Raw genomic sequence first — 27,144 nt, 5'->3', positions numbered from 1 at the left:
AGACGATGATGACGAAGAAGATGGGCACGACAGCTGCTGCTGATTGGCCCAAAGTCTCTCCTCCTTTCGACGTCACCAGCGGCCACAACATTGGTCACGGTAACTCAACACAATATTAAAATTCTTCTCAGTGATTTCCATATTCTCAGTGATAACACCATATTATTTATTTTTACCTTACATGTACTAGTATTATTATCAAACAGACCTAATGACTTGATTGTAGATTTTACAGTCTTCTATAAAGTACCTAAAAGTACAAGTATCTTACCAGAAAATGACTTTGGTAGAAGTTGAAGTCACTTTTTATAATATTACTTATTTAGGAGTCTTAAAGTATATGACACTGACATCATTGTAATTTTCTGAAGTCAGGAGTTAGGATTGTGCCATGGTAGCAAGTTGTCTTTCAACTGGAAGGTTGTGGTTCAATTCCTAGCTCTGCTACTCTACATGTGTCCTTGTGCAAGACACTTAACCCCATGTTGAAGCGTGCGGATGGCAAAACTATAGTGTAAAGCAGCTCAACAAGGCTAGAAAAGCTCTATAAGACCATTACCAACTCTTCTTCTTCTTCTCATTTTGTTTGGTGGTAATGAATTACAAAGATAGAGGGAATGTAGTAGAGAAAAGTAAATATAAATAACAAAGTAAAGTACAGATATGTGAATTTTGTAGTACAGTAAGAAGTAAGTATTTGTACTTTGTTACATTACAATACTGATTTTACTTCCTCTCTGAGTGATTTAATCTATAATACAGCCATTAACATTTCAATATCAGTCCATTATCAGTATAGTATAATTATTGACTGTCATGAGGGAATGTAGTTATATATAGGCCTACCAAGGTCCTTGTTTAAGAAAATAAGAGAGTAGTAAAGCAAGATTATTATTAACATAATGCAAATGTGTTGTATTCTTTTATTTATGTCCCTCCTTTTTTGGGTGTCCTTTTCTTCACACTGCAAACTAACTTGCTACAGAATGAACAGGTCATGAACAAGTATGTCAAATGTATGTTACTTATTGTTTGGTTTATTTATTTGCACATTTTATACTAAAATACAATGACAGAGGAGAGGAGGAAGGATCACACAACTTCACAAAGTGACCATTTCATTTTTAAAAACTATAAAAATGTAGATAATTATTGGAGTGATGCAGCTACACACACCCCTGAAAGTGGGAGCAGTGGCACCTGGTGTGGTCTTCTGCTGCTGTATCCCAGTGATTGTCTAACTTGGTTGTTACAAGTGGTTACTGTTTCTAATTAAGTAATCTTTGCACAGAAAACTGGATATTTTCTCTTTTCCTGTTCTCTGTAACCAGACCTGAAATTAATAAAAAAAACCACGTTTGCAAATTTATAAAGAAGAAATTCTGCAGCTGAATATTATAACATATTTCTAAATACATACATACAAATATTTGTACTTTTTAAGTCTGACTGGCAGTATGCTTTTTTTTTTATTACGTATCAAAATGGTTATCACATAACTAAGATATGATAATGAGTGTAAAGGCAAACACATTTTCAAAAATAAGTTTTTGATAAACTTCAGTGAAAATATGTTCTGAATGAGACACAGGGCTCTTCTAAGGGAAGCATGATGAATCACAAATCAAAAATGGTCTTGTGAGTTCTTTCACACACACAAATAACAACCCTTTTATCTACAGCATTATCTATTTCAAATGAAGGCATACTGCAGAACAGTCTTGTGCCAACAGTATTAATGGCTAAAGATGATAAATAATTGCATTTAATAGCAGTTATTATTTCATACATCATTCTGTATAGTTTCTTTCAAAACAATCCTGTGACGCTGGGCATTTCAGCACTATGGCTGCAGGGTTTTACTGTCATAAGAAAGCCACTTTGTGATGTGGTTTGACGGTTTTGCACAATCATAATGACCGTAAACGTTCAAAATGCCCTAATGACGACCCACTTTATTTTGAGCTTGCTTCCTTCAACTGGGAAACTTCACTGCTCTGATATTAGGCCTGAAAACACAATGATCAAATATATTGCCGTGTTGTGGGCATCATTTTTTTCCATGTGTCAGGGTGAAACAACCTGTTTCTCAAGCACATGTTCAAAATAGGCACAAGGGTTAGCAAATTGTCTGTCATCAGTAGTTAATTGCTCCTTAATTTACCTGCAGAGAACTTACTTATTAGAGCTTAACCTACACAATCTTTATTTAAATTACATAATCACACTGCTGAATGAACCCAATGAAAAGGAATTATTATTTCAAGGTTAAGGTAACTTTATTAATCCAAGTGGGGAAATGTGTCATCTGCATTTTATTCATCCAAGCCCCCGTTAGGGTGGCGCAGAGCTTTGACTGCTATGAGTTTGTGAGGTTAATATAATTATATTTGTGCATCCCAATCAGACACTCTACTGGATAATTAGAAGTCACTATCACCCAAATAAAAACTAATTTTTTTGGTCCACCTTTCAATTTATCGAGATATTTATCACCAACACCTGATCTTGTTCCTGTTGTGTGAGAAACATAAAAGTACCAAGAAACACCGGCATCAAAAAGAAGAAAACAAGGCAATACCTTGGTTTTCTGGGACTCTCTTGCTGTGAGGCAACAGTGCAAACCACTGTTCCAAGTTTACATATCCTCTATAGGCTGAGGGTTAATACAAATAGCTCACGTGAATGAAACTTTTTACAAAGTCTCTCTCATCTTGATAGTGCTTACCCTGTGTGGAGGACGACACGCTAAATACACTGGAAAGTTTAGTTCAAGGTCAATTTAATTAGAGCATTTCTGTGTCACATAAACATTTAAGAGAAAGAATGCATTCATATGATGATGAACAGTCAATTCAATAAATATACATAAAATACAGTGCAACACTAAGTAAACCAATCCTTACTAAATGATTAACGTGAAATATCATACAGCATATTGTTGCTTTTTGTATGTAAATTATATTTACAGTAAATTATATTTATTTATATTTCATTAATTAAATCACACACACACACACACACACACACACACACACTCCTCACTGGTCACAAGAAGCAGAGGGGTCCCAGGGCCACTGTGATCTCTGGGTTGAGGTGAGCTATCGCCCTCATTGCTACACCCAGATCTTTCACAGGTAGGAACTCCATATCTCCTCGATGGAGCTCTGTGCTCCCCTGAACCCTCACAACCATGTGCATCTGCAAAATAATCAGGCAGAAAGTGGGTCAGGGTTAATGGCAGACTGAGAGATATTTTTCTGTAACCTAATATAACTTTTAACAGTCTAAATGCCATATTGATCAATTGACTCCCCCACTGCATTGGTGTCACGAACATTCATCGTAAATGCAGGGAAAAAATAGGCAATTTGTGTCATTGAAAAAGAATGAGTGAGAGCTAAAGTGCTAAAAATGAATGAAAACCGCTAATAAACTATCTTTATGACAATAATAAAATGTAGTCTCACCTCAAATTCTTTTCTGGAAAGTCCAATAAGGTGCGAACTGATTTCTTTGCCGGAGTCTCCCAGCACATAGATCATATTAGTTGAATTAGCTGTGGCAGCAGCACTGGAGGGGTTTCCTGTCCAGCTGACAGTCATGTGCTGGAAAGACGTACGGCTGTGTAATCGCAAAAACCTCAGCTGGACAACATCCATGCCAGCATACTCAAACTATTGGAGACAGAATGAACTCATTTTCAGAAGAAATAGCTCAGTGTTGTCAGACGTAATAAAAGGTCCCCATTCAGTCCATAAATGAATTAGTCTTACCTTGCTTCCACCATGCTGCTGACTTAACCACTGGAGAGCTGTGGATTTCTGCATTTCTGGTTCCCATCTGAGTTTAATCTACATTACACAGCATTTGTTTTATATTCAAGGCACTCACTGATTTAATTTTAACATAAACAGTGATTAGATTAGCCTTTTTTGTTTTCTATCTATCCATGTACAGTAGTCAGCCTAAAAATAAACAAAAATGTAGGGTAACACTGGTAGGTGAAAATGAGTGTACCTTTGACTTTAAAGGGTCAATGCAGGTTGTTCCTCCTGCTGTAAAGTTACAGAACACCTTCAGGGCGTCACAAACGCAGCCTTGGTTGGGGTCCATGTAAAAGTATCCTGAAAGCATTAAGGTTCATTTAATGTCATTCTGAACATGTTGGCACATAAAGAGAATGTGTAACTCAGGTCCAGACAGTATCGATAGTTATTCTTATCTTCAGTTTCTCACTCAAACTCATTATCTTCAATTTCAAAAAATGTACATAACAGACTTGTAATTAATAAGATAAATAAGTTAAAAAAAACAGAGGAGTGCAGTGGCAGCACATGTAGGAACAGCTAAGAAACTGTGGCTGTTGCACAACAGATGGAAGTCATGAGCCTTTCCAGACCCTCACCATCATTCAGCTTTGGGTGTATGAGTCCCAGCTCATGGCAGGTGGTGGCAGGATCATCCTTAGTTCCCATGGGCAAACTGAGCAACTCCTCCTCCTCATCTCTTTGAGGAAAACTCCTCTGCACTGACCTGGGCCTCTACAGAGGATTTCATCATGACACCAGTCAACCAATCATAATATACAGCACGCAAAGTAAAATAAGGACATCGAGTGAGAAAAAAAAACTTATACAAACCTTTTGTTGTCGTTTCTTTTGCTTCAGGGAGATGAGCCTGGATGTTGGCACATTTTTCAGTTTAGACTTTGTACTGGTTCTGGTTTTAGGCCTTAGCTCATTTCTTTGATCTCGACTTGATTGTCCTCTGTGTTTGCCTGGAGCACCTGGTTTTCCCTGAGAACAGAATTGAACTTAAAGGGCATTTTGCTGAAGCGGCTGGACACCAAACATCAAACATCTTTGTTGTTAAGTTTAAAATGCATGTTAAAACTTAGTATGTCGCAGTTAAGTTAGTTTTTCAAAGCTCAAACATCTCAAATATGTTTTCTTTTCAGCAGTTTCATTGTACTGTGTGAGCAAAATGTCTTACTGGAGGTCCAGGCTTTCCTTTTTCTCCTTTTGATCCTCTCTTGCCCTGGAAGCCTTTCACTCCCTGTAAAGGTCCAAACACAGTCATTCTTGTTAGATGTTATCTAAATAAACATTAAAGGTGGTATATTCTATGAGGTTTTTTTTGCTAAAAGAAACATAAAAAGACACAACATTAATAAAAGCAATAAAAATGTTATGGTTGGTCACCTTTGTTCCACGCTTGCCCTGTATAATAGACAGTTAAGATTGCTTCAGTGAAATATTACAGTAAAAATATTACAGTAAATGATTTTACACAGCAGAATATCAAAAACCACCTACAGGAGTGCCAAGGTAGCCATATCGACCTGGTGGACCATGAGGACCAGTGTCCCCCTGTGAAAATCATACTGTTGATAAATAACTTCCTATACCAAATACAGTAATAATGCAAGAAGAAAAGCAAAACCCAAGTACCTGCTTTCCTTTACGGCCTATGGGACCTGTTAGTCCCTGCAAACCAGGATTTCCCTACGAAAAGAAAGTTAGAATTTGAGATGAACATGCAGCTTCAATATTTAATAAAAAAAACTTTAAACCAACCTTTATCCCTGGAGGCCCGTCTGGTCCCAGGGCCCCTGTGTCACCTGGGAGACCCTGTACATAATGCAAAGATGATAATGATGCTCAAACAATTATACATAATGGCTTTATAATTTCTGTGTGGTATGTATGACTTTTACCTTTGTTCCAAGACTTCCAGGTTCACCCTTCTCTCCTCTCAGTCCTGGAATACCCTGTTTCAACAACAGAGATGATGCAGATGTTCACATCAACAGGCATGTTGCTGTGTTTCAATATTGTGCCGTCAAATAAACTTGAAAACCTTTGGCCCAGTAGGTCCAGGAGGTCCATGGTTTCCATTTGGTCCAGTTTTACCCTGCGGGATGCAAAAAATTATCAGTAGGATGCAAAAAAAACCTGTATGAATTATTAAAATTACATTACATTGTACCTTGAAACCTCCAGCTCCAATATTTCCACTGATCCCAGGAGGCCCAGGTTTTCCCTAGAATGTCAAATGTATGTATGTAACACCTTAAAAATGCATCTACAAATCACTCTTTATTATGTTGCACAGTTGCAACATGCCTTCATTGAACTTACCATCTTACCAGGCTTGCCAGGCGACCCAGGAGCTCCCCTGAAACCAGTATCACCCTTTGAGGTGAGCACAAGAGAGAACTTATTGAGTAACAAGGTTGAAAATGAGAACAAACTGCAACAGGGTAAATTTTCTCACCGGATCGCCTTCGTTGCCCTCAACCCCCAGTAAGCCGTCCAATCCACTCAGGCCCTGATAAAATGAAACAAAAAATGAGAAAACAACAATCACCAATACAACTCTCCTGGTCAGATATTCTAAATGTAATACAACAAATGAGCTGTGGTTTACTTTTATATTATATATATACATTAATATATATGTATATATATATATATATATATGCTCAAACAATGTATGTATATATACATAAATATGTATAAATATACTGTATTTTCCCAAGTGTCAGTCAAAAGGGATACTTGCGGGTTTTCCTGGTGTTCCAGCAGGCCCTGGTCTCCCTGGCGGTCCTTTCACTCCCTATAAGATCCAGGTTTGTTTCAAAATACATTAATGTCAATTTGAAAGACAGTTTATTTCCACTATCACAAATTAAAATTTTAGGATGAGAACAATCATAAAACTTACAGTTTTCCCAGGTAGTCCTTTACTCCCTTTCCTTCCAGACTGGCCTGTTTGTCCCTTTTGTAAAAACAGTGAGTGGAAATAATCATCAGAATTCAGTTGCTCATAAGCCGTAAAAATCATGACGTAAGTGAAATGAGAACATGTTGTATTAGTCAGGTAAAAACTCAGACTTTCTGACTTTCTGTCTTTCACCTTTGACCCATGATTTCCTTTACTTCCTGGAAGCCCAGGAGGACCAGCAGCTCCAAGTTGACCTTTGACACCTGGAGATCCAACAAACCCTATTTTCCCAACTTTCCCCTGCAAAAAACAGTCTGTTGTTTAAATTATGATAATAGTCAAGACTGGTTAGATTTGATTAAATATCAGATTCTAGTAACAGTGAAAGGTCAAAATTTAAAGGCTACAAACTAAATTCTTGCGACTTTAATCAATCTTACTGCTGTGCCTCGTGTTCCAGGTTCTCCTTTCGCACCGGTTTGACCTCTTACTCCCTGGGTTATGCAGAGGGTTACAAAAGTACATTGCATCACTCTGATTACATCTACATTCACAGCACTAAATATGCTTGACCAGATTAATAATGCCAAAAGGGTTCAACAGATCCCACCGTGTCTCCTTTGATAGCCGGAGGGCCGAGGTTGCCCTTCTCACCCTGGCTGCCCTGAATTGTACACACACACACACAACACAGACAGTATGAAATACTAATTAACACCATTAAATGAACAAATCACACATACATAATTAAGGCAGAATGAAAGAAAGATATATTACACCTTTAGCCCAGGGATCCCAGTTTTGCCATCAACACCTTTGTCACCTGGTGAACCCTAAAAAAAGAAAGAATTTACCTTGATCAGCCTCAAAGATAAACGTGTAAATGGTTTCAATCTTGAGGCTGATCTGTGTATTTTTGTCAACCGATCACAGTCAACACAACTCTTTTACACTCATAAACATTTGCAGAGTAATACCAATAGTCAATACATAAATGCCATATTAAATCAAACATACTGGTGTTGAAGGTCCAATAGGTCCATGTGGGCCTATATTACCAGGGGGGCCCTGAAATGAGAAGAAATAACCTTCATTTGTATATCTCATTCATCACATCATATGGCAGATAAATTGATATAAGTTGATCACACACAGCATTTTAACATAGCAATATATTGGGAAAATCCAGCAGTGTTTCTTACAGTTTGTCCCTGGTCCCCCTTCAGGCCTTTAGTTCCTGCTGTTCCAGTTTCGCCTCCTGGTCCAAAACGTCCCATCACACCTGATGGACCTCTGATACCTGGCTCACCCTGTAAAAGCACAATTTACAAAAATGACCATTGCCATTGATGACAAGATCATTTCTAAGTAATTACGCAAGCTAAAAATGTGTTTCTTTACTTTCAAATAAACGTATATGACTGACCTTGAGTCCAGGAACTCCCTGTTTTCCTCGGTCTCCTGATGGACCACTGTATCCCTATAGAAGAGGGCAGACAGAGCAGAATTGCCCTGACTAAATAACTTTCTAAAATGCAATGCAAAGATGGCACATTTTTAAATATAAACAGTGTAAGTCACCTGCTTCCCCGGAAGCCCCTTTGGTCCCAGTGACCCTTGATTGCCTGGGTCACCTTCAGCTCCCTTTGGCCTTTTCTGTCCAGAAGGTCCAGGATTTCCTTTATCACCCTGGAAAATGTTTTCTTTTTTTAAATTATGCAGCGTGTATATGTGAACATATGCTGTGTAAATTTACAACTAAATGGACTCACTGATAATCCTTTTGGTCCAGTTGGGCCCTCAGATCCCCTCAGTCCATGTGGGCCCTGCACATGAAAGTAAAAAATGTTACAGGTGTCTTGCATTCAAACCTAGAGTCTGCAAAAAAAATCTTTAGATGATCGTTCATTTCAGGGCCTTTGCATTAAGTTTAACAAATAAGAAAATAAAATAAAACAAAATAGATGACCAACACAGTCTAATCAATCTACCTCCTCACCATCGAGACCAGCAACTCCCTCCTGTCCTAAAGACCCTGCTGATCCCTGAAGATACAAAAAGGAAGAATTGAGTAATGAATCAGAGGGATTTTAATAAACATTCAAACCAAAGTTAGTAGTACAAAAAATGTTGCATAGAAGAAAAACTTGACTTTATCTCCTTTGAGTCCAGGTGATCCAGCTGGTCCTTGGGGTCCATCTTTACCCTAAATATCCAGGGAATAAAGTGTAAACATTGCAAACTCTTTTTAAACTGGATTTAATAACAATATACATGTAAAGGATGTGTGTTGATATACTGTAAGCAGCCATATGTTCAAATAAGAAATCCTTATCAGTTTTATCACATTAATTAGACTATGAATTCACAATTCTGTTAAAATTCACAATTTTATGTCCTTCTATTCTTCAGCATTCGGACAGGTGGTGACTATGATCACTTCTTTCTATATTCTATTTTATATTATATTTCTCAAATTTCTCAAAATCAAAAGGTTACACTATAGTAAACTATGATATTTGTACAGCTAACGACATGCAATTGCACAGAAGCAGTTTCAGGAACTAAAGTACAATTTTGACAAGAAAATCCCAAAAAATAAACGTACTGGGTAACCTGTTACTCCATGAGGGCCATGTGGACCTTGTGGCCCCTGGTCACCTGGAAGGCCACGGGACCCAACCTCACCCCATGGTCCAATGTTACCCTGAATACCCTGGAAGAAAAAGTATACTTGTAAAAACATATGCATCATTAACTTCAGCTGGTAAGTCTCATAAAATGTTAATGTGGGCTTTAACCATTACATCAAAGGTTTCCTATGTAAGTTTCTGCCACATCTCATGTTACGATTGGCAGGGTACAGCCTACCAAGAGCTTCAGCTATCTTTGCACTTACAAGACAAGACAATACAAGATAAAACACAAGAGTTTTTTCTTGAGAGGAAAAACTGTCCAAGAGAGGACAGACAGGAAAGCCTCATTGATTTACAATAAACCAGATCAACTCCCACTCCAAGCAACAACACCAAACACCAAACCATCAACTGAAAGACACATTTTTATCACATTAACCGCTATCATCTGAGCTAGAAGCTGATTTACTGGCAAACAGCTGTTAATGCAAACATTCTCTACATAGCAACTACCCACAGCCTTCTAAACAACCAAACCAAGCCTCTTTGTGAGGACAAAAGAAAAGCAAACACTAAACGTATTATTTGTGTTTATATTTTTTATACAAAAAAAAAAATTGCGTAATGAAGAAAGGAATTATATGGATGGATGAAAGCGCTTGGAAGAAATAGATTGCTGAAATCATCTTACATTAGGTCCTCTGTATCCATGTGGTCCCAACATGCCCATCTCACCCTGAGGGATGAAGAAAATATAAAACTGTTAGTAAAGAGCTCAGAAAAGAAAGACAGTGTATCTATAACATAATGGTGTGAAGTTGTGAATAATGGTGTGAAGAAAATACTTACCTGGGGGCCTTGTTTTCCCCTTGGTCCATCCTTTCCTCTCTTACCCTTCACAACAAGGTCACAACATGTTTAATTGAGAAACAGAATAATATAATATAATAGAATAGAATAGAATAGAATAGAATAGAATAGAATAGAATAGAATAGAATAGAATAGAATAGAATAGAATAGAATAGAATAGAATTAATTTGTCTGACTCCAAGGGGTGACAGATTTTTTTCTTTGACAGGGCTTAACATCGCCTTTCTACACACACACAACCCTTTAAGAAAGACCTAAACAAAAATACACAAGGAAAAAGTATACCAAATAACACCTGAGTAAACAATACACATTGATACTTAAAAGAAAGAAAAGGACCAGCAGCAGAAGTTACATGTTTACAAGCTGTCGATGAGTTTAACTCATATAACGTGTGTGTGTAATGTTCAAGCATGTCTCAAATAAACCTGGCACTCCAGGTTTAAGAAAGCCAGTGCCGTGCTATTGTTCGTTAATGTGCAAACATCAAAATACCTTAAGCCCTTCAGCCCCTGGAAGTCCACTTGGGCCTTCTTTACCTTTGACCCCCTAAAGGAAAATAACACTCTTTTTAACTCATTAATACTACTTTTCAAATACCACAAACAAAGGTACATTCATTATACTTTGTCTTGTCTTGTTTGCAGTAAAGCATCCTAAAAATCGTACTTTTTCTCCTGGTTTTCCTGATGTTCCCTCCTTTCCTGTGCTGCCAGCTTGCCCCTGTTGACACAGTGACACATAATGTATGTAAAACTTTATTAATCAACATATCTGCTTAACGCCATTCTGATCATTTTCCCTTACTTGTTTTAAATAGAAAAAGAGATGAAAAATAAATAACTCACACTATTCCCTACATGTCCTTGGAGGCCGGGTGCTCCTGTCTTTCCGGGTAATCCCTGTATCAGAAATATACTTGTATAAATACTCACTTGGACTTTATTTTGGACAATTACAGAGTAAAAAAAACTCACTCGTGGTCCTGGAGGTCCAGTGTCTCCATTCATTCCTTTTGCACCAATGTGGCCCTGATGAAAAATATAATAATTATGTCCTAGTTTCTCCTTTAAGTGCAGTTTCTTCAAAATATAGACCATTCGTGGTATAGATACTTATCTCATTTAGTAACAGGATGTGTTTTTTCTACAATCTGTTTCACATATTTCCATAACTATGAAGTCCATTAAAAAATACTGTTGATAATAATAAGTTAGAAACATGTGTGGTAAATTATTGTGGCAGTTTTGGCTTTACCATGGCTCCAACAGCTCCATCCTGCCCTCTGTTCCCCAAGTGACCTTGAAAACCCTAGGATGAGACAAAAATAATGTGATGATGATGACATTAGGGAGTTTTTAGAGGGTGGCGAAAATGTATGACTGAATATATTTCAACATTTTCTTAAATTAAGGTTGAAGGGTGACAGAGTGATGACTTAAAGGTCCCATGACATTCATTTGCCAATACTTAAACGTACAAAAGGAGATTCACTCTTGAGATATTAGATCTAGCTGTTGCTATAGGGGTATATACAGTAATTCGTAAGTGTAGTCACCTTCTGCCCTTTGGTTCCAGTCTCCCCAGGGACTCCACGGATTCCCTACACAAACAGTTTACACACATAAGAACAGAGGACCTTGTTAGGTTAAAACATCTTATGTTGACATGTTACCATCAACAATCTAAGTTAATGTTTCACGGTTGATGAAAAGCCCTTACAGTCAAAAAAGTGGATCTATGCATCATCGAGCTATATTTTTGTTCTCAGCCACTGTTATCTAATATAATGTGCGAAGAGGAAACTCTCTGTATTGTACATAAACGTTATCTGAATACATTAGACACATGAACACAGAACAAGAAGTGTAATCACATAGGAACCTTAATACCAGGCTCTCCTTCACGTCCTCTTTCTCCAGATTTTCCCATCTCACCCTGTAAGACACAACAACATAATAAGTGTGTGTTCATTGTGATGACCATCATCTAAATTAAACTTACATTCACTCATACTCACAATGGGACCAGGCATTCCTGAAAATCCAGTTCGACCGTCTCTACCCTTTAACAGGAAAATTAACTGATTAGGATTTTATCATGACACAGTGGATTAGGTTAGAGATATTAAAAAAGCAACTCTGTTTATTGTGCAAATACATCTAACACACATTCACAAACATAACTGTACCCACTTTGTCAGCTTGAGGCCCAGGAACTCCTGTAATTCCAGTTGGCCCTCGATTTCCCTAAAACACACACGCACACATAAAGTTGAACCAAATATGACTCGCAAATAAAAACAAGAAAAAGAAAAAGATGATGAGTCAAATAATCCCACCTTTGGTCCATCTTTTCCCTGCTTTCCCTGTTCTCCCATGATGCCATCAAGCCCCTACAATAACAGAAGCATGAACAAAACGAAAAGGATAATTACAGACACTTTACTGACGATTCCTCTGTGAACATGTCACCATTCATTGGGTTTTCACTCACACTGGGACCAAGATGTCCTACTGGCCCTGTTGGTCCTCCAAGTCCTTCAAATCCTGATGGACCTCTACGCCCCTTTAATCCCCGTTTACCCGGAGGCCCTGGAAACCCCTGTGCACCAATACAAGATGATGGTCACTGATCTGATCATTGAACTGATTGACAACTGACTGAACAGAGTGAAAGGATAGATCAAACTCACTAGGTCTCCCTTAAACCCACAATCACCCTTGTCACCTCGCCCGGCTTTTGTCCCCTGGTAGAGAAGTATGCACACACAGGCATAAAACACAGTATTTATCCAGCTTTGACAGTAACAGTAACATTAACCACAAGATCATGATGACATGATTAGGTTAAGGTCATTAATTGTTATCACAGATTATACAGTAATTGATCATAAAGGTTATGGCCACTGTGAATATTGAAATTGCGTTGAGTAATCTTACGGGATCACCTGAAGGTCCAGGCTTGCCTAGATTTCCGTTGGCTCCCTGTTTTGACAACAAAACAAATCAAGAAATACAACAACATTGAACTCAATCATCCATCACAACAAAGTCATGATCATATATGTTCCTTATCATTTCTGATAATAACTATTGCCTGTGCAGAGGCTTTGGCCTCGTTGTCTTACATAAAGTCCAGGTGGTCCAGGTTCTCCTATATCTCCTGGATCTCCTTGATCACCCTGGAGAGAAACACAAAGAGACAGATCACAGTAGTAACCTGGCCTATGATCATCTCTAAGCACAAAAGTGTCAGTGTGCTTATATATTAATTGTGAATTCTGAGACTTTACACAAAAGGGGAATTTTTTTTTTTTTTTTTAAATTAAAATAAAAGTTTTACATTTTGAAGTCTACTCACTGGATCTCCTTTATGACCAAAAGGCCCACCTGGTCCTGGATTTCCCTAAGAGGAGAAAAACAGCTAAGACTATTTATTCAGAATTATTATTATTATTTTAAAAATATGATTAGGGTATGTATGAAGAATATTTACTAAAGAAATATAATTGTTCATCTGTACACTTGGAAACATTCAATGTAGAGTGAAGTAGCCATAAGAACGTTACCTCCAATCCATCTAAAAATAGTCTTCTTCTCGTTTTCAAGGCACACCTTTATAATTGTTTTATTTCGTGCACAGGATTGTTACAGTAACAGAATGATGTTTTTGAATATGATCAATTGGTCTCATTTTACCTGAGGGCCACGGACACCAGGAAAACCCAATGTGCCGTCAGGACCTGGTTCTCCCTAAAGCAATGCATATTTATAGAGGTTAGACATTTATTAAAGAAAGTAAGACACCAAAGGCAGGTCACTATTACAGAGAGAGAGAGAGAACATCTGCGAATGCACCTGTGCTCCAGCTGCTCCTCTGACACCCGGTTCACCTTGATGTCCCTGGTGAAATGAAATCTTGATTGACAAAAATCTCTTGATAAATCACACTGAATTATAGCTTGTCTGAAGGGTTGTTTACTCACTGGAGGTCCATTGACTCCTAAGACTCCTTGTCGTCCTCTGGAGCCAATTTTACCCTGAGTAAACAAATGAACAGACACTAATCTTATTTTAATAGTCACTTATTGTTTAAATTTAAAAAAACTAAACAACCAACATAATAATGAAAACAATATCATATTAATCTGTTATAATGTCTCTGTAGTATATTATGGTATATAACTCACAGGTGGACCTGGTGATCCATGGAATCCTGGCGCTCCAATCTCTCCCTGAAAATTGATTTAAAAATAAAAATCAAGAAATATTACACAATAAATTATACATATTATAACACGTATTTCTGTTGCTATGGACTGACTTTAGTTCCTGATGGTCCTGGAAAACCGGGAGGTCCCCTGGATCCGGGTATTCCCTGTAAACACGGGACCATTTAGATTATCTACATTATAAGTTATTAATTATTTTAAAGCCTGCCTCAATAAAGGTTGCTACTCAACGATGACTTAATGATACTGAAAGCACCAAAAATCATTTAGTAGTCATATGTACGCACTATATAACCAGGGAGCCCGACATGGCCTCTGACTCCTTTATTTCCCTGCATGAAAAAGAAAAAGCAATCAAATATTTCAGCACTGTACTTATTATTATATTTATTGCGTCCTGAATCTGACCTTGTCTCCTTTTTGTCCTTTATCTCCATATGGCCCAGCCTCTCCTTGATAACCCTAAATGCAGAAGGCACTTCCATATTAAATTCATAGCTCAAGGTTAAATGCAACAACACTTTTAGACAGACAGATACACACATAAATGTTGGCCTCCATAATTTAAAACCCCATAACATGAAAAGTCCAGGCCACTCTTACCCACTCACCCAGCTCCCCTTTACTGCCCTTCTCTCCTGTGTAGCCTTTTGGACCCTGTAGGGACAAAGACACAGTGGATCTATCAAGTTAACTGCACAACACAATTGATCGATAGATGGATCGATGGATCGATAGATAGATCAATAGATCTTACTTACCTGTTCTCCAGGTGAGCCTGGAGGGCCTGCATCAGCATATTTTCCTGGGATCCCTGCTCCTCCAGGTCGGCCCTGGCGACCTGGCAGACCCTGTGGTCCAGGACTGCCCTAAAATATAACACAACATGTAATGCAGTTTGATACATGCAGATAATGCAGAAAACAATTATATCAACAATATTTTATTATTAACCATTTTAACCATTTTAACCTTAAATCTGATATATTAAGTTTATTTTAATGTATTGTCTTACTCTCAGCTGTATTGTTAGTGTGCATGATAGGAAACTTGTTATAATATTTAAGGGTATTACTGTCTTCAAGACACAATTATAAACCATCATAACCACAGCTATGAGTCACAATTCTCCTAAATGCCTATAGTCATGTTCTGTATCTTGCAACATGTTTCCCACCCACTGTAACATCAGTTGGTGATAGTCTTGTCAGCAGTATACATACAGTCTGACCGATAAGCCTGAATTGCTCAAGAGTTTATGTCAAACGGAGAGCAGAGACTTTCATAATCATTGTGGGTGCCAAATAAATCTAAAAATATTAACTGATGTTGTCAGTACATATGCTTACAAATAATACATGATCGTAGACTGTGAATGAAGTAGAGGTATATTTACAATTTTTCCCTGAACTCCTTTTGGTCCTTGCTTCCCACGAATTCCAGGCAGCCCCTGGAATACAAAAGCTGTGACTGCTGTCCTTCCACAAATAATCGAAACTTTTGTAATGTTGCAAAATGATATCGATTCATCATTGAAACAATTCAAAACTATTTGTATAGCTTCAAATTTACAAATCACAGTTTGTTATAGTAGGCTTAAGGCTCGGAAAAACCCAAAAAAGCCCATGTTAACGGGGAAATTCCTGAGGAAAAAAAACCTCAGAAGGAGCCACAGAGGACAGATTCTTCTTCAAGGATGGAGACACATGCAGTATTATCATTATTTGCTGTTTAAGTTTAATGTTTGCAAGTAAGCCACTATGTTGTTCTCTACTCACAAGTGGTCCATCATCTCCTGGAGGTCCAGGAGGCCCCGGAGGCCCCTTTCGTTTCTGAAAATTAGAACATCTTACTCACTAAATGTCTTCATACTTGTATCAGCATTCACTAGACAATGTCTCTGAATACAGTAAGAGTGTAGGCTGTAAATATGTTGTTGCAGAATAACTGTAATCCACAGGTTAAGACAACTGAGCACTGGCCATTAAATGAAATGTCATCAAAACAGGGGCTTAACCCTGGTAACACTTGGATTTCAATTGCAATTGTTCTTTCAAAAACAAACAAAACACCTACTGGCCAGGAAGACACCAACTTTTTGTAAATCTTCTTTTTCTGCAAAGAGACATCACAAAAATATCATGAGTGCTACATAACCAGACTTTCAGTGAATACAATACATTTTTAAGACAAACAAGCCAAGCACAAGACATGTATATGAAAACATGTAACAAGGTAACCATGTAAGAAGATTTCCAGGATTTATATGGTAACCCTTTGTTTGGCCTGCAACTTAAATGCAAACAATAATTATGCAACATCCACAAATTCAAACAAGCGTTTGAGCACAGAGGAACTTTAGTCGATGGTGTAAAACTATAACAACAGACAGTTCACCTTGAAAACCTCCCATTCTTCTTCAGAGGTTTTAAACACAACAATGGCAGGCTTCCCAGGAGGACCGATGGGGCCTCTGTATCCTGTCCGCCCGGTTCTTCCCATAACACCTTGATATCCCTGAGAGGACAGGAAATAAAACAGTGAAAGTGAAAGACACTAGATGACTATCACTAGACCATCACTGGATCTCCAGGATTAGCAGCAGCAGCAGCAGCAGCAGCAGCAGCAGCAGGGGTTTAGAAGATGCCAAACTTTATCGTATTGTTGCCACAAAATCAGAAGAATTATACAGGTTGGGTTAGAGGTATATTTGAGACTTCGTTTCATATATCTGTAATTTCTATTTGACTTGCTCGAAGGTATGTATGTGATATGTGATATGATTAATTTGAAAATGGATAATTGGAAAAACAAACCATTCTTGGGTCTGTCTGCTGCATTATTTACCAAAGCTGAAGTTTATCGAATATATTAGAGGGTCTCTTATTAAACTTTAACCCAACACATGGTTCAAACTATACCTGACATCTAAACTAATTAACTCTGTCTGAAAAATAAAAACACTTCCTATGACACAAAACATTTCTTGTGATTAAATAGGTGGTGGAGGTGTCGTTAATGATCTAACAAATGAAGGTAGTTGGTGGGTACATTAATTGAAAAGGTTTTGTTTGGTGTCTTTGGTGTGGTTCTAGTTTTAGACAGTCCATTCTCAGCTAATGACTAGTGTCTAACTAACATCTGGAAACTTGACTAATCAGCAGATAAATGTAAATGATGTATATTTCTGATTAGCCACCTGGTACGTGTTATTATGGTTTGCACATATTTCACATCTATAATTTGGTTAATCAGTTTCTAAAGAGCTACATCTGGATATACGGGCTCTCTGACGCTTACAGATTGTCCAAAATGCTGCTGCCAGCCTTCTGACAAGGACAAAACACAGAGTGTATCACTCCTGTATTGGCCTCTTTACACTGGCTCAGATTGTATTCTTTGTTTTTAAATGTTGTAACGGCCTGGCACCTACGAACATACCTGCCAGAGCTTATAAAGCCACACACTCTAGGCAGAGGTCAGAGGTCAGCTGACCAGCTGCTCTTGCATGCGTCTAAAAGAGACGATATAAAGTCTTTTGTGTGGAACAGACTTTCTCCACGTGTGAGAGCTGCGCAGACCCTTGATCAATTTAAAAAACCTCCTCAGACTTCTCTCTCCTCACTGGCTTTTGACACTTTGACTAAACACCTTGGCCTTATTGTGCAGGCGATTATTCCAATTGTTCTTTTTTTATATCCTCTGTTCTTATGTACACATGTATACGTCCCCCCCTTTTTGTCCCCCACCTCTCCTCTGTCCCCCATTTTCCTTTTACAATTTTTCACTTTTGGTTTTATGGTGCAGGCTTAGATCTGTGTAGATCTGATTTGTATTCTCTCGTTCTTCTGCATATTGAATTGTTTTATTGTCTTATCTTTTTACTGCGACATTACTATGTGTTTTATGTACTGGCCTTAATTTGTTCATTTTGTTTGTTCATTTTGTCCTCTCTTTTTCTTTCATTTTAATGTACTTTTTTATTGTCGAATACTTTAACTGTCATTCGTAAATGATCTGATGTACACTCGCTCCTCTGTCTCTACTGTCGCTCCTTCTCTCACCTTCTCTCTTCTTCTCTCACCTCCACTTCTTTTACCATTTATTATTATTTATCATTATCCATAATGACGTTATGTTAACTTACTTATGTAATTGTATGTTGTTGTCTATGGTTTTGTGTTTTTTACCGTGTCATTCTTATGTCACTTGTTCTTGGTTTCTCTCCTTTCTGCTCATCTTTGAGTCTGGTTTGGCAGAGATTTCTTTCCCTTGAAAGGGACTTTTTACTTCTCCACTGACACCTAGTGCTTGCTTATTGTGTGATTTGTTGGATTTCTTTCCTACTTTTCTCTGCCTTACCAGACTAATGTCTCGACTTATTTGATCAGGTTTGATATGACTAAGTGAGAGAGAGAACTTATGAGATTTAGTGATGTAGCCCATGTTATTTGAGACTGAAAAATGTTTTTCATATAGAGCAGGGTAGTACATTAGGCAGAGTTGTTGCAGTACCAATAATGTCACATTGTACTAAAGTGCAGTGAGTAAATCAGTCAGTTAATCCATAATAGTATGTGAATTGAACACATACTTTGTCGCCTTTAGGTCCTGGTGGTCCTGGTAGTCCAGGTGGTCCCTGCAGTCCCTGAAGGTAGAGGGAGGAAGAACTAATAGAATTGAATAACTGGCAGAAATTGCAACAATGAGAACAATCATTTCAGAATATGTCGGTCTTAAATCTGGAAAATATAACATCTATGCCTTTTTTTTTTTTTTTTACAATGATTATAAAGATTTAAGGGAGCACGCAAACACCTAGTACAAAAACACTGTTCAGACTCCTGGAGCTCACATATTGCAGTGCCACTGTTTAACCAGACGAGGAAATTATGTTTTTCATGCATAACCACCATGATATGTATCATGATACAGACACAGTCATTTTGAATAATCACCATGTCCGACACAGAATTTACAGCTGCTTTATTAACCTTTAACACAGAGGTCTCACATATGTAAGAATAGTTATTACAATAATAAGTTATCATGCGTTTCTTCTGTATGTTTTTTTTTAGATTAATAGATTATTTTTGCATCATAAAGATGTTTTTATTGTTAACTTGTTAACTATATATTGTTCCATATCAATGCAGACACTTTTATTTTTTAAATTCAGTGAAATATTGTGACAAATCCTGTTATTGCAATATCATGATGGAATATTGGGGTATCATTTTAAGCTCATATTGCCCACCCCCTAATAAAAAGTTTTTTTCCCCTTGAAAATGAACCATTTGATGTCAACTGATCTCTGCTGCCACCCACTGGCTTAATTCTGCATGGCACCCTAGTTGAGCAGTCCATATATCGGGACTACAATCCCAACATTTTTGCCATCAGTAACATCTGAATCGATACATGCGTCACAATATTCTGCTTTGATTTAAAGAACGGACCCTAATTCACAAGCACTTTTGAGGGGTTAAAATACCCAGGTGTAACGTTGCCATTCAAACCACTCAGCAAACTCAGTTTCATACAAGGTCATGACAGAAAATGATATTTGTATGTGCAATTATATGACTTTTAGGTTTTATTATATAACGGAGTCTTACCCTTTGACCTCTGATCCCTGTGACTGCAGGCCTCTGCTTGGCTGTTTTAACAGTCTGTCGTGGAGATTCAGTCTCAGCTTGGACTGTTAAGTCTTCATTATTGAACTGGGAAATCCACTCTGACGAAGACTGATTAGATGTCTCAGAGATGACAATGTCATAATTTTCAAAAACCATCCCTGCTTCACTCTCCACTTCCTCTTCCACCATTAAACCGATCTCATCTTTGTCTTTGTCTCTGCCGCTTCCCTTCTCTCCACCAAGTTGCTTTTGTTGTGGTGACGTTTCATTTTCAGGTGAAACACTTTCTAAACTAATTTCAGTTTCAGGGATTTCTTCACTTTCTCTGCTTGAAACATTACCAAGTTCAGTAAGGATTTCCCGGCCGCTTAGTTCTATTCTGCTGGGTTGTAGAATTGTTTCATGTGCAGAGATGACCTCTGTGCCTGCTCTCGTCTGTGATGTGTCTAGTTCTGTTTTTTCGAAGACTTTCAAGGGACTAAACAAGGATGGACTAATGACCTCTGACCTTGGCGATGTACTTGTTGCTGGGGATGTGTCCTGTTTTTCCCCCATTATTTGTCCATAAGACGAAGCAGCAGGTCCTGATTGAGTCGTGGGGCCAGAGATATGAGTGGATGTGGTAGCAAACATTGACTCGTGTGACCTGTTGGAGACAAATCCATCTGCACTTTGAGTTTCTGCATCTCTTCTTGTAGTTTCAGGTGTGACACTCGGAGCTGTGGGGTTTTCAGGTCCAATGTTTGGGCTGGAGACGGCTGTCTCAACACTCTCCAGGACAGATGTGTCATTATTTGTAGAGCCCTCTTTGGCTGCATTAGGTGGCTGATGGACTTGCTCAGGGTGTTGAATGGTTTGAAGTGTGTGAACCAAAGCAATCCTGACTGTAATGCTCTCCTCTGTTGTCTGTGGCACCTTCATTGTCCCGGATATGTCAGTGTCTGATTCAGAAAGCTGCTCATTTGTGGACACAGAGAGAGGCTGAGGCCCCTTAGCTGCACTCTGCTGAACTATCTCTTTTGTCACAGCATTTGGTTCGTCTTCCTCACTGTTTGGCAGGTCTGTGGTCTGTGTTTCCATACCAGTGTGGGTTTTCACTGCATCTGTGCTGTGTACATCCTCTGTGTTTGGAGCAGTCTGTGACTTCAGAGGGGAAATGCTGCTCACTGGATTCAGTCTTGGTGTCGGTTGAGTGAGTAGGACCTGCAGAGTAGTGTCTGAGACCACGACTGGATGAGTATTTACTTCATCAGCTCCAACCTTTTGTGAAAGATTTAGGTGAAAAATTAGACTAGAAACAGTTATTATAATGAAGTGTGTATAATCTAATGTTTCAAATAAATAAAGGCAATAATAAGTGGCTAAAGGTTACAATTATTACAAACTGCAAAACAAAGCACTTAGAATTGTTAAAAAAGGGAATTACACAGACAGGACTGTTGTTTAATGTTATAATGTTATATTTTATTTATATTAAAGGCTTATACATTCACCAACATACAAACAAAAAGCTATAACTATTATGTTATGTTATTATATATAAAAGTACACATACTGTGTTACCTAGAACTAAAACTTTCTTAATTTTTAAATGCTACTTAAGGAGTTTGGTTGTAAGGAAAACAAACTTTGTGAATCAAGCCGTACAGATATATACCCGTGCTGTTGTTTGTTTACCTGACAGTGGTGTGTGTGTGTGTGTGTGTGTGTTATTTGTACCTGTTTGTCTGTCGGAGTTGAACATGTGCTGCTGTAATGTTGACAGTGCTGCTCAGCTGCTGTCGGATCTCCCAACACAAAGGCAATCTTCTGAATGGTTCCCTGAATCAAGCACAAACACAGGATTTAAATGCAAACCCTGGTCTCTATCACCAGCATATGTTATTTAAATGACAGGCATCAGAGCATATTTTTTATTTATTTTTTTCCACAGTATAACCACTAGGAGGCATCAGCGTACCACTGACCGTTTCAAATCATTCACAACGATGCACATTTGAATGAGATTGAAAGATGAACAGCAAACAGCAAGTGGTTTGGCCTAACTGTGCAATGGTTCATATACTATTGACATTTATCATCTACAGAAGTTGCAATTTCTCAAAGCAGAGGAAAAACCCAAAGTGAAAAAAACGATATTTTGGCACAATTGTGTACGTACCTTGATTTTTTAAACTTTGCATTTCAGGAATGATATATAAGGAATGCATTTGAAAAACATTGTAACTAAACAAACAAATGGTGACATAGGTAAATATGTTCCACTTAGCTGTGAAAAAGACTAAATTAAGGGTAAAAATAAGAAATAGAAGAAAATAAAGAAAATAAGAATGTAAACAGAAACAGGCTGGTCCCAAAAAGAAGCGAATATTCAATAAACTGCTTCAGGGAATATTTATTTTACTGTCAGGCCATAAACCACTGTAACTAATGAGCTGAGGCTGAATGTAAGAGTTTCTCTGGTTCAAATATTTTTGTGAGAACTTCTTGTCCTCTCACATGTACAGTTGTACAGAAGATAAACACAGAGACCTAATGCAGAAACGACTGAGCTACTGGTGATATAAAATGATTACTTCAACATTTTTACTTTATGGCATTTGCTCTTTATAGCAGTTTGGAAATGTAATAAAATAGGATCAGAGTCCCTTAAAGTGGTCTGCACCATAAGACATAATTAGTTAAGTTTGTAAACTCAAACACTAAGTTCCAACAACTTTGTCATAAATCCATCAACAATATTTTAACAAATGAAAGACTCAGACTTACACAGCTCAGCAGCAGCAGCAGCCGCAGCGCAACAAAAGCAGCACCCTGCATGGCTTTTAGTCAAAAAAAGTCTCTGGACTGCAATGTCTGTCACCTTAGTGTCTGTAAGTCAAAGCTGCAGCCTGCCTCGCTCTCTCCTCCAGCTGCTGCACTTGGAAAACACACACCCCTCCCTGAAGGACTGAGTCCAGATCCGGCTGGAGGGAGACGATGAACTCAGCAGACAGAGCCAGACTTCCATGTGTCAAACAGACGCATGTGTTGTGACAGCACATAAAAAAAGAATACACCCCCTGACTTAAGCTGTAAAAATACAGCATCTCACTGCTTCCCCATGTTGTCACAGTGCCACACAGGTCAGTAACCAGCACTCCAGTCCTCTGCAAGTGGATCTCACCTCAGAGTGTGAACAAAAACCAACAATGCAATGTGTCGCCTACTGCAATGTGTCGCTATGAAGTAGGTGAATGCCTTCTGCTTCACATCCGCACAGGTGTAATGGACCTGTGCGGATGTGTGAAGTGTGAGACCTCAGAGAAAACCAAGGAAACCTCAGTGTACAGATTTGTCAGTGTAAGAAAATAAGAACTAAAACCCTCTGAAACAATGCAATTAGCAAACTGCAAAGGCTGAAATTTAGTACAGTATGTACCGTATCTGACCCAGAGCCTGTACTATAATGTCTCATCTTTGCATGATAATAAAGAGTAGATGATATTTTGTTGGTAACTTGTGTGGTAATTCTCCATTAAGTTTTAAAGCAATTGAAAATGAATGAATTTACAAATGAAATAGCAATCATAATATCTGTCAGAAAGATCCCAGTTTACATGTCATCAATACAAACAATACTACTGCTACTATTATTTTAAAATGTATACTTTCTCTAAACTTTTTACAGTAGATGCAGAAGATGTTTTCCTAATAAATGAATGATATCATTAAATGTGCTTCATTTTCAACCAAATGACCCCGCTCTGCTTAATTTGCCATTGAACCTCACGTTGAGCCCTCCCACCTCCGCCTCTGCTGTCAGGGTCAGGAGGGGAGGACTGTGGGCCAGGTGAGGAATGTGGCATGAAGATCAGAAGGGGCGAGGGGGGGGGGGGGGGGGGGGGGGGCGGCTGCAGCCTGAGGATGGTTGTGTCAGGTGAGGTCGGGCACTTACAGTAAACGGTGTGTGGTCAGGAAGTGAAGCTCCGCCCAACAGCACCAGGCCCAACGTGTTGATCCGAGGTCCCAAGCCATGACGCCAGGAGGCGCTCTCCTGTAGACCGCAGTCCAGGTACAACTTCAGTGTGTACAGAGAGAAGGCCAGAGAGAGGCTGTGCCACGACCCATCCCACAGTGAAGCCGCAGGGAACCTGTCAGACAGACCTGGGGACATTTTACTGTCACATATATAGCAATTAAAAGAGATTTGATTTGATTCACAGTTTGCCTCAGTGGGCTTTACAATCTGTTCATGTACACCCTCTGTTCTTAGTGCCTTGCTTTGGGTAATAACTCAAAAGCCCCAAAAAACCTTCTTTGTCTGTTTGTTACACTGTATCTTAGAGCAGCTGCTTGTAGAATTTAAACAAAACAACAAAAACTGCATCAGGTTTTACTGAAGTAGTTGTTCAGAATAACTTGTAATAATAATGACACACTAATTTTTCAATTTCAGGTTTATATAGAGCAATTCTACTGTATATGGGCCCTAAAGTGTCTATTCAGTATTATATATATTATATTTCATATATATATATTATATTTCACATTTTCCGTCGATATAACTAAATGTTATTCCCACTGCTCTGCACAAACACAGCACAGGTTTAGTTATAGTCCTGTCTCTCTCTGTCCTACTTTTATATCAGTGGTACTACTACTAACTAACTAACTAACTAACTAACTATCATTAAAGGTTGATTCAAAAACAATTTTTGCAGGGTCAAACTAGAACCAAAAGCAGTACAAATAACACTTTCAGGTGCCTGTGTACATCAGTAAAAGTGTGTGCTGGTGTGTTCTCTCACTCATAGTGTTGTCCCCAAACAGTGATGACAGTGAAGAGTCGTGGTCCCAGTGTGAGCTGGAAAAGCTCCTCCCCCTCTTGCCCTAAAACAGCCAACAGTGTCATTTGCTCTGACCGGCGTGGATCCAGACGCAGACGCACCAGCACACTCAGCTCATCTGGAAACCTGTCACGTACACGTTAACACACCCACAAATAAATGTACATATACCCACTCACTCGAACACAGTGTGTCACAGTCAGAACACATTCATCTTTACTGAATCCGTCACTGGACACAGACAGTTGTGAGACGTGTGTCTGGTACAGTGTCAGTGTTTGAACCCATGGCTGTGATGTCACAGGGAGACTCTTCCTCGCAGACAGCCTCTTCACAATTCAATGTAAACTTTGTCACAAAGCTGTCAGATTCAGGCGGCATTAGCCCTCTGTGTGTTTACATTCAAGGTCAAGTTTAACACCAAAACCCTGGAGCTAAATCCTTTCAACCTGTACACCATGGAAAGCAAATCCACCCTGGACAAACAAGTTCATTGAAATCACATGTGACTCTGAAAAAGAAAAAATCTCACTCGTGTTTTTGAAAAACACTGAACTGGTCATTTTGTATTTATCTATTTTTAATGTGTGTGATGTGCTTTTCCTTTACATAAAGTCTCCTTGGTCTGCATAGCAGTTAGCAGCCTTGCCTTTATTGCTTATTGTATGTTCATAAGACACATTTTAAATCTCGTGGAGCAAACATAAGACATGATATTGAATAAAACGGGAATAATTTAAAATGATAATAGACAAAATAATATACTTTTGCTGGTGCATAGCAGCACAAGTGGGTGAGACCCCTTTATCATATTCTCTACTTTTGGCAAAAATGACTCTAAATCTTGAAGCGTGTATCTTGACTGACCTGTAATGTTGAAAGAATCTTTGCACTTTTATAAATTATTTTTTGGCTTTTTTTTTTTGGCACATTTGTGTTGTGTCTATGAACAAACCCTTTTAGATGACCTTGTTTTATATTCTGGCTGTGTCATCACATGTTGTTGTTATTGTCCTCTTTGTGATTTTTTTGAACAGTGTTGTATTATGTGCTTCTATTTTATGATGCTATGCCATTTCCCCCAATTTCCTTGAATGGGATAATAAAGTTTGATAATGATGACAGCTGTGACACTGGACTCATCTCAAATGTGTTATTTTCTCAACTCGTTTGTGTTCAACAGTCCATTATATTTAATGTTGAATAATGTTCAATAATGTTGAACCCAAGTGTTAATACATACCGATGTCCAAATACTGCAGCTGTAGGTTGGGCGAGTGTGGAATATTGTCCTATCTCATATGCCGGACACCCTCGGTCGTCCTCTGCTGCTGACACGTTGTAATGTGCGACTGATTGCATGTCCAAAAGCTGCAGTAGATCGACTTCTGAAAGCACAAGACATAGATTACAAATCATCAAAGTGGATTCTGAAAACGTAACTTCTAACAAAACTGATACTGTCAGAAGAAAGCAGGATATGTTATTGTCAAAACAGCAAACACATGGTATATTGAAGCAGTAGATCAATACTAAAGAGCAGTTTGGTTTGATCATCGCTATTCTGAAAGCAGACCAGAGGCCTGTGGAGAGACTTTGGTCTTTTGGAGATGCTGATGTTTTAGGTGAAAGGTTTAATGTTTGCACTAATTGCTTCAAAATGCAACTTGACGCTGCTCTCATACTTTTTTTTACAGTGCCTCCCAAAAACAGACAACAACATCCAAAAACACATTTTCAAATTCCTTCACTCCAAACATTAATGATCTAAGGGGATGAGTAATGCTCTTGGTAAAAGACGGAAATTGTGTGTATTATGTGGTGAAAACAGTGATGATAAAAGTGAGACACACGCTCCTGTCTGTCCACATATAAAGCAGCCAGAAATGCGTGTCTGTGTCCACTTACCTTTCACCCCTGCTGAGGACATGTCTCCTCTGGTCCGCCCATGATGCTTTACTTTAGGATGCAGGTGAGGCTGCTGTGGTGTGTTTACGCCCTGCAGAGATGAAATGTTTGGACTAAGCAGACACAAACAAATTCGAAGCCAGAGCATTGAGAGTGAAGATGAACTCTGCATCATGTCCGCGGGCAGACACCACATGAGAACTGATGCTGGACGAGCATCTCGGGGGCTGTTAGACTTGGACCAGAGGGGGGGCGGAGTCTAACTGGCATCCCTATCTTCACACCAGCACACTCAGGG

General features: G+C 38.5%; 2 protein-coding genes across 2 annotated transcripts; both read right to left on the bottom strand.

Moving 5' to 3' along the window:
• Nucleotides 1-1,062: 1,062 nt before the first annotated feature.
• si:dkey-21p1.3 (collagen alpha-1(I) chain) lies at nt 1,063-20,587 on the bottom strand. Its single transcript, XM_058639378.1, has 62 exons — nt 20,089-20,587; nt 19,065-19,118; nt 16,868-16,987; nt 16,547-16,585; nt 16,249-16,302; nt 15,867-15,920; nt 15,232-15,339; nt 15,074-15,127; nt 14,879-14,932; nt 14,758-14,802; nt 14,563-14,616; nt 14,429-14,473; nt 14,225-14,278; nt 14,097-14,141; nt 13,938-13,991; nt 13,600-13,644; nt 13,367-13,420; nt 13,179-13,223; nt 12,932-12,985; nt 12,733-12,840; nt 12,578-12,631; nt 12,432-12,485; nt 12,257-12,301; nt 12,121-12,174; nt 11,795-11,839; nt 11,494-11,547; nt 11,214-11,267; nt 11,085-11,138; nt 10,906-10,959; nt 10,732-10,785; nt 10,215-10,259; nt 10,057-10,101; nt 9,338-9,445; nt 8,882-8,935; nt 8,721-8,774; nt 8,502-8,555; nt 8,311-8,418; nt 8,156-8,209; nt 7,932-8,039; nt 7,747-7,797; nt 7,509-7,562; nt 7,340-7,393; nt 7,170-7,223; nt 6,922-7,029; nt 6,730-6,783; nt 6,568-6,621; nt 6,280-6,333; nt 6,144-6,197; nt 5,992-6,045; nt 5,863-5,916; nt 5,720-5,773; nt 5,580-5,633; nt 5,454-5,507; nt 5,319-5,372; nt 5,205-5,222; nt 4,996-5,058; nt 4,644-4,799; nt 4,409-4,544; nt 4,021-4,127; nt 3,777-3,854; nt 3,471-3,677; nt 1,063-3,201 (listed from the first exon to the last, which is right to left on the bottom strand). The coding sequence occupies exons 1-62, from the start codon at nt 20,296-20,298 to the stop codon at nt 3,049-3,051; spliced, it is 4,281 nt and encodes a 1,426-aa protein (XP_058495361.1). The 5' UTR covers nt 20,299-20,587; the 3' UTR covers nt 1,063-3,048.
• Nucleotides 20,588-20,602: 15 nt separating this feature from the next.
• Nucleotides 20,603-27,070, bottom strand: LOC131465674 (collagen alpha-1(V) chain-like). Its single transcript, XM_058638537.1, has 7 exons — nt 26,847-27,070; nt 26,182-26,326; nt 24,900-25,064; nt 24,047-24,242; nt 21,829-21,930; nt 20,756-21,369; nt 20,603-20,693 (listed from the first exon to the last, which is right to left on the bottom strand). Exons 1-7 carry the CDS (start codon nt 27,040-27,042, stop codon nt 20,603-20,605), a joined length of 1,509 nt encoding a protein of 502 aa, XP_058494520.1. The 5' UTR covers nt 27,043-27,070.
• Between the last annotated feature and the right edge of the window lie 74 nt (nt 27,071-27,144).

Source organism: Solea solea, chromosome 9, assembly GCF_958295425.1.
Source record: "Solea solea chromosome 9, fSolSol10.1, whole genome shotgun sequence".
Taxonomy (NCBI): Eukaryota; Metazoa; Chordata; class Actinopteri; order Pleuronectiformes; family Soleidae; genus Solea; species Solea solea.
This window is presented reverse-complemented; position numbering and strand designations above follow the sequence as displayed.

Coding starts and splice junctions, on each gene's coding strand:
- si:dkey-21p1.3 (XM_058639378.1), bottom strand. CDS start 20,298: ATGGTGGAAGAGGAAGTGGAGAGTGAAGCAGGGATGGTTTTTGAAAAT. Junction 13,421..13,599: donor TTGGTCATAAAGGAGATCCA/GTGAGTAGACTT, acceptor GTTTCTCTCCAG/GGTGATCAAGGAGATCCAGG. Junction 7,798..7,931: donor AGGGGGACCAGGGACAAACT/GTAAGAAACACT, acceptor TTCTCATTTCAG/GGCCCCCCTGGTAATATAGG.
- LOC131465674 (XM_058638537.1), bottom strand. CDS start 27,042: ATGTGGTGTCTGCCCGCGGACATGATGCAGAGTTCATCTTCACTCTCA. Junction 25,065..26,181: donor GCTGCAGTATTTGGACATCG/GTATGTATTAAC, acceptor TGTACGTGACAG/GTTTCCAGATGAGCTGAGTG. Junction 24,243..24,899: donor GTTTGGGGACAACACTATGA/GTGAGAGAACAC, acceptor TCTGTCTGACAG/GTTCCCTGCGGCTTCACTGT.